Consider the following 7,513-nt stretch of genomic DNA (forward strand, 5'->3'; position numbering starts at 1 on the left):
CTCCCCTTGTGATTCCACCGTCCTTCAGAATCGAACCTTAGAAATGGAACTTATGAATGTTTCATTCCTTTCGTAGAAACTCTGGGGGTGCAAATTGTCTTCACGGAAAGGGGGAAAAGAAAATAGCTTTGTGGTATGAAAAAAAAAAGGGGGAAAAGAGGGTGTTTTGCGAAGGCCAATAGAAAGGGGATTCGAGGTAAAAATGAACCTTGTGTAAGAACGCAGGGGGGGAAAAAAAAAGCTTAATGGCATTTTTAAAGCTTGGATGGGACCCCACGGGGAAAAAAAAGGGGGGAACACTAAATGGTCTTTAATGGATTGAAAAAAGGGGGAAGCAAGGGGTGTAAAAGACCTTCTAAAGGAAGGCTTTAAGGAAGCCACATGAAGGGGGGCTTCCTAGGAGGCTTCTAAAGCTTCTGAAGAACGTGGAAGCCCACGTCGATAAGGGATGGAGGCGCAGAAGGGGTTCGTTGGCGGCAACGGCAGCGTCCTGCTCGGCTGCAGATGGTGATTTTTCAGCGGCTTCTTCCCTCCACTCTCAACGGCGGCGCTTATGGCCCTTTCGTCTTCCTCTACAGCAGCATTCCGTTTTCCTCCCCCAGCTCTTCGGCAGCGACACCAAATATCCTTCTGGCTCTCTCCCACACAAGCTTATATAGGTGAGGGGAGGAGATCCTCCCTCCCCCACGAGGCATCATGCATGGGGTTCACCCCCCTTTGGCATCCAACAAGGATACTTAGTCATCCCGCCTTCCCTCCCTCTCCCCCATCATGACAGTCGGCTGGGGGAAGGAGGGAATAATTTTTAAATTTTTTTTTTCCATAAATCTATCAATGATCTCTTCCAAGAGGGGATTTTTATGAAGAACGTGGAAATTGAATGCAGGAGGAATAGGCTTTAGCATAGCAAGAAGCTCAGGCCTAGATGAGCAAGATTGGTCAACTCCAGGATTGCTTATGTCCTTGGGGTTTCCATGTGTCTCGTGAAGCTTTGTTGTTATTGTGTTATGGTTCTCCTTGGATACGACTGGTATAGATTTGTCACCATGTTGTGACAGATAAAAGAAAAAGAAGAGAGAGAATATGAATACAAGGAGAGAATTATAGAGAGAAAATATAAAATTTTTTAAAAAAAAAGTAAAGAAAAAATGAAAAAAGAGAGAAAAGAAGAAAGAAAGAAAATAGAAGAGAGAGAAAACAGAGGAAAGAGAGAAAATAGAGGAGAGAGAGAAAAAAAAGAGACGAGAAAAAATAAACTGAAATAAAATGCAAAGACAAAATTTAGAGAGAGAGAGAGAGAGATTTAGACATAAGGAATTGTGTGAGAGAAAGAGAGAGCCAAAAAGAAAGAGGAAAATAATTAAAAATAGAGAGGGAAAAAAAATGGTAGACAATAACTTTGGAAATACTAATATTAGTTAAGTGCACATTTTTTGTTTCAAAAAATTATACTCTTGCGAAGGCATGAATTCCCGATGGGAGGTAGTGCAAAACCCGGCCCCAAATTCTGTAGAAAACGAGAACACAATTGACAGGGCACGTGAAACTGCGCTAGGATGAGTCTGGAGCGTATCCTCTGCGCCTCGCTGGATCACACTACCTAGGTAGAGAGAGAGAGAGACACACACACTCAGACAACCACACGCACACACATCTACCTATGCATATACATGCATGCATGTCATTGCACACGCACCAAACAAGGGCGCGCACTCAGCGACACACACAAAAACAAAGGCCGAGTTCCTCCCTTCTTTGTCTCTGACAGAAGCCAGAAAATTTCTACCAGAAACGCTTCTCGCCTTCCCTTCTTCTGTAGCCTGTCACCTGTGGTTCCACCATTGTCACACAAAAGCTCAGCTTTTCATGTTTCGTTTCGTGCTTCGCACAGAAACCAAGGCGTTCTTGTTTGGATTTCAAGTCCGCTCTTAGTTCTCCTTCCTCTTCTTCTGCGATGTTCTCTCATGCCTGCTTCTCCATCTTGGTCGAATATCCGCGCTATATACCTGACTCCTGTTGCTTAAGAAGATGCACACTGTTTAAGATGCATTTTGCAAGAACCTGCCAGGTGAGTTCCGATTTCGTCCTCTAGTCGTCTGCATTACGGAGATACTGCTGCACTCTGCCCTTTTATTTGAGCGGAGGAATGGATTACGCCGCTTTTTAAGTCTTGGCTTTCCGGCGGTCTGCGAATTTCATGGTCATGGTCACGGTCACAAGCTTCGCCCCAAAAAGGCTACAGAGCTTGCTGCGAAGGTCAAAATCACACTTGCTTTGCAAAATGCTTCACTCAAAGTGAAGCAGGAGACCGAACATTGTGCAAAGTGCTCACATATGACGTAATGTAGAGAAGGACGCTGTACACAGTCGCAGATAATCCATGGAAGACACGATCATTGAGGATGCTAAATTTGCAGAGCTGCTCAGAGCCAGAAACACCCTGCACAAAGCTTTGGAAAGGTCGCGCAGTTTGGAAGATGACTTGGCAAAAACAGGACCCCGTTTGCAGCAGATAGCCAAGCGTATTCCAACGCTTGAGGCTGCATTTGCGCCGCTGAGAACACACAGAAAGGTCTTAGATGGTCTAGGAGAGAACATCGACAAGGCTGTTGAGCCAGCCTTCGCTGTACTAAAGGTCTTTGAAGCCATGCACGATCTGGAAAGGTCGCTGCTTGCCGACCCTCAGCATGATGTCGTTGGCTACTTGGGTTTGATATCTCACCTTGAACAGGCATCCTCCTTTCTGTTGGCTAATTGCTCCATGGCTATTGAATGGCTGCAAGAAATGGTGGACTTCTTGCAGAGGAATCAGGTTCTCAAAGAAGGTCATATGGCAAGGATTGCATCTGATTTAGAGGCCTTGAAAGGATGGCAGGCTACGGGAGATCAAGAGAAGCTCGATGGGGGACTACAAGACGCCGCTCTTGACAGGCTAGAGGTTGAGTTTCAGAGAGTTTTGATGAAAGAGATCGTGACCTTGATTCCAGCCTCAGGGGCACTTCCTAAGAAAACCGAGGCTACCAAACGCTTCCTCCCTTCGCAGACTCTGAAGTGCTTGCAACTGATACTGCAGAAGCTTGTGTCCAATGGCCGGCTCCAGAAATGCTTAGATCTCTACACAGAGACGAGGAGTAGGATGGCGAGAGCTAGCTTGGAATGCTTGCAGCTGGATTATCTGCAGCTAGGGTGTGCAGAAAACAGTTCTAAACTTGAGTGGAAAAGCCTGGAGATGTACATTATTCCATGGACACAGCACATGGAAGTGGTTGTGAAAATGCTCCTTGAGCCCGAGTTTCTTCTTTGTGGTCAGCTATTCGAAAAGATTGATCATGAAGGATGTGAAAAGTGCTTCGTTGATATTGCAACATCTGTGGGGATTCTCGAGTTCTTGCAATTTGGCGAAGCAGCTACCAAAAGCAAGGACGAGCCACAGAAGCTCTTCAAACTGCTTGACATGTTTGAGGCCTTGAATAATTTGCGACCAAACTTCCGGAAAATCTTCGGATGTGCAGGATGCAAGGATGTGCAGCACAGGACCAAAGATCTGCTGAAACAGATAGTCCAAAGAGCTCATGATATCTTTTTAGAGCTCAAACAGCAGCTTCAAAAGCAGAAAGAAATCTACCCTCCCATAGATGGGAGCGTACCTAAGGTTTCAGGGTTTGTGTTGAGTTATCTCAAGCATCTAGCAGGAGACTTTTATGGGCCTATTATTTCACAAGTGCTGGCCATTCACCATAGTTGGAGCGAGGAGGCTACCTTAGCGAAGAAAACAGAGGAAAATTTGCTCTCGAAGGCCGTTCTGAGTATAATGAAAGCCCTGCTGTCTAACTTAAATCATTGGGCAAAGGGCGTGGAGGAGAAGGAGCCTGCTCTTTTCCATCTCTTTCTTTGCAATAACTTCTGGTATTTGGCCATGAATTGCAGAGTACCTGAGCTCAAGTCACTTGTGGGAGACTCCTGGCTTAAAGAACAGCAGCAGCAGGCTGAGCTTCATGCGTCTCTTTATGTAAAAGAGGGCTGGGCGCGCGTCACCCAGCACCTCACCTTACCTGGAGTGACCACCTTGACCGGCAGCCTGGCTGCTGCAAAGGATCTCATCAAGACCAGGCTCAAAATCTTCAATGCTGCATATGAAGGTCTCTATCAGAGACATTCCACATGGAGGGTCCCTGACGCCGAGATGAGAGAGAGGCTATGTGTTAAGGTTGTGAAGACCATTGTCCCAGCTTACAAGACGTACCTGCAAAGTTATGGTCCATTGATGGACCAAGACACCAGCAGAAACAAATATGTCAAGTATTCTGCTCAGAGCATGGAGCGCATGCTTGGTTCCCTCTTCCAGGGCAGGCCTGAGAAAGTCACCATTGCATCTGATAAATTGATCAGTGGATCCACTGCCATTGCTCGCCCTGCTGCTGTAGTGAGAGTTGTATAACTTCATCATCATTGAACCCATTGTTTTGGATCTTGAAAATTCATTCCAAACGACTGCTTGGTACATGCACTGTGTATATTGGACTGCCTGGTACATTCACTCTGTATATTGGGCTGGATATAAGTGGTCTATTGGTTAGGTATAAGTTTTAAGCCTAAAGCATTTTATCAGATTGTATTATAAGAATGACGGATGAAGGTCGCATATTTTGTCATTTTTAGAATCCTATCGATAGAAGGTCACGACTCGCATGCGTATCAGAAAGTCCTCCTAAAATGGTTTGGGTAAAAGAAAGTGATGGATAGACTTGGGCTTAATAAGATTAGAGGAGGTTAAGGATAGCGAAACCTTCAAGAAACAAAATACAAGAAAACCATTAAAATTCACCTCATGTATGGATAGTTACCATACAGGTGGGGACAATGACAGACCATGTATGGACATGTATTAGAGGGCTTCAAAGCTTGATATTTTGATGATATAAGAATTAAAAAGGTAAAAAAATTTATTGGTAACCTTAGTAATCCATTACATAACATTAATCATTTTTTTACTAGATGGTACTGTTTGAACCCCATTGCTTTTTCCATGTTTTGATTCAAGTAAGTAACATGATAAAGATTAAAAACCTAATTTTTTTTTTGTAACTTGAGTATTTAGTTGTATGCATATGGCATTGGGGTTAAGACTATGGGCTTAACGGCTCCTACATTGTAACTAGTCATTGCTAGGAAGGTTTGGGTGCTTATATTTTGCAATAGTGGTACTCACGGATTTGGTTGTGGATGTAGTGGTGTGAAAATTTAGTTTTGTAGTAAGGTTTGATATAATGAAATAGAGTTTTGTAGTGAGGTTTGATGTAATGAAATGGATTTTTTGATTGTACTTGATTTACTATGCAAAGTTTCGAGTATACAAACTTGTTTGTAGTTTGATTTGGAGCATTTTATTGAGAAAGAAATTTCATAGTTGTGATTAGCGTTCCACACACGAAGGCTAGACCGCTTTGTGGCAGCTCCGCCTTGCCACGAAGCGGCGAGTGAAGTTGCCGTGCGGTACCACACAACAACTTTGCTTGATAATCCATGTACCACACAACAATTTCGCTTAATAATCCATTTCTCCTAGACTTTCTCTCCCCCTTTTTGACTTCGTTTCCAAGTTGTTTCATTTCTCTCTCTCTTTCTCTCTTTGTGCCCCCCTTCCCTGATTCCCTATATCTAGATATTTTCCCCCTCCCTCTCTCTTTCTCCCCCCCTCAATTCTCTCTATACATTTTCTCCCCCTCTCTCTCTCTCTCTCTCTCTCTCTCTCTCTCTCTCTCCAACTTTTAGTTTTTTATTCTCTCTTATCTCCTTATCCTCCCCCCCTCTCTTTATAAAATTTTTAACAGAGATCTTCTACCATTGACACAAAAAATCTTTCTCATAATTGGGCAAGCCGAGGCACACCAAATTGCCATTGAGCTGGTTCACTATCGCCACTTGCATTCCCAATGTGAAAAGACATACCAATTACATTGTTTTCCAAATCCATGCAATGTTGGTCATTGCAACCGACCAATGATGGTAAAGCATTAGCCAGATTTATGCCAAACTGTTGTTGGCTCAGTTCACGTTCTTTCGTGTATTGATGCTTTGTTGTTCCATTTAACTAAGTGTATGTGTAATAGCCTCGCAAGATAATAAATAGTTTCATTAAATCAAACCTTGGGTTTTTTTTGCTTGACCTTTGAATCCTCCTTTGTTTTGGTTATCGTAGCTCCAAAACTTATTATTTTTAGGCTTTGATTGTATTTTCCCCACAATAGGAGCAGCTAGAATTAAAGCATCTTGGAGGTTTGTTGGATGTATTGATTTCAAATGAGTGTTCAGAGGAGAATTTAGCCCATTCCAAACCTTGGACACTTGTTGAGAAGTATCCATGGAGGGTGCATATTTAAGAAGTGAAACAAACTTGCAGCAATATGCCTCCAGGGTCAATCCCATTTGCTTTAAATTAAAGAACTCATTCATTTTCTGGGTGCAATAAGCTGGAGGTAAATACCTTCCTCTTACACCTTTTAGCAAATCCCAAGTAATGATATTTTCAGGGACACCTTGATCTTGTCACCACTGCTTCCACCAAAGTTGAGCTTCACCAATTAATTTTAGCTTAGCTATCATGGCTTGGTTGGCTAGGACAGTTCCACCAATAGTAATATAATCTTCCATGGATTCAATCCAAATTTGTGCATCAACTTCCACATTCTTATCTCTCTCGTTAAATTTCGGAGGTTTGACTTACTTCAAAAATTTTCTTTTTTCTTGGGCTTCATTGGGAATTATTATGGGCGTGAGATTTTGTGAAATTTTGAATAATTTCCAAGTTAACCTTTACGAAACTTATACAGCGTTAATATTAGAGTTTGATACTCAAATTATTTCTTACTTAATTTTTTTGAAATAATTTCAAATAAAATTATTTTTCCATTGCTAAAGTTAAACTATAATTTCAGAGGTTCCAAGGGAAAAGTATGGTTTCATTATTTATCTGATTGATAAAGTATCAATCAATCTTTATTGCAACGGATGTACAAGGTAATCAAATGGGAAGAAATACATTATTTAGATAGCTCACATGATAATCTTATTATTATTTTTTTCAGAAAAGGATTCCCTACTACAATCTAAGCATGACACTTTGATACATCCTTTATGAAATAACTTGGATTATGAGAGTAGATATCTAGGAATCTATATTTTTGAGGGAGATTAGGAAATCTGTCCTTTGCGTAGTTGCGGCGGCTACAACGACCTACCACTTTTACTCAATCGGCTGGAAGGGTCTTTGTAACTTTCTTATAGATATATTGGTTTAATAGTTTGATCTTCTTGCTCCTAATACATAGGGTTGAGTTTACACTGGCTTCATAAAATAGATAGATCTTGACAACTTTAAGATATTCCATCCATTTCACCCTTGTCAAATTATTTTGAAGATAAGCTAGATAGCTTGCATTGATATAACAATATCCTTTGTTAATCATCCATCGTCTTTCTCGATATAAAGGCAAGGGGTTGCACAACTGATATA

The 7,513-nt window shown here is 41.8% G+C and overlaps 1 protein-coding gene across 1 annotated transcript; it reads left to right on the plus strand.

The window, feature by feature from the left end:
* The first annotated feature begins 1,571 nt into the window (after positions 1 to 1,571).
* On the plus strand, positions 1,572 to 4,821 carry LOC148010337 (exocyst complex component EXO70A1-like). Its single transcript, XM_087671914.1, has one exon. It carries the CDS (start codon positions 2,381 to 2,383, stop codon positions 4,436 to 4,438), a length of 2,058 nt encoding a protein of 685 aa, XP_087528040.1. The 5' UTR covers positions 1,572 to 2,380; the 3' UTR covers positions 4,439 to 4,821.
* The last annotated feature ends 2,692 nt before the right edge of the window (positions 4,822 to 7,513 follow it).

This window comes from Lygodium microphyllum, chromosome 29 (assembly GCF_053477565.2).
Source record: "Lygodium microphyllum isolate KBCC chromosome 29, Lygodium_microphyllum_v1.1.10, whole genome shotgun sequence".
NCBI classification, from domain to species: domain Eukaryota; kingdom Viridiplantae; phylum Streptophyta; class Polypodiopsida; order Schizaeales; family Lygodiaceae; genus Lygodium; species Lygodium microphyllum.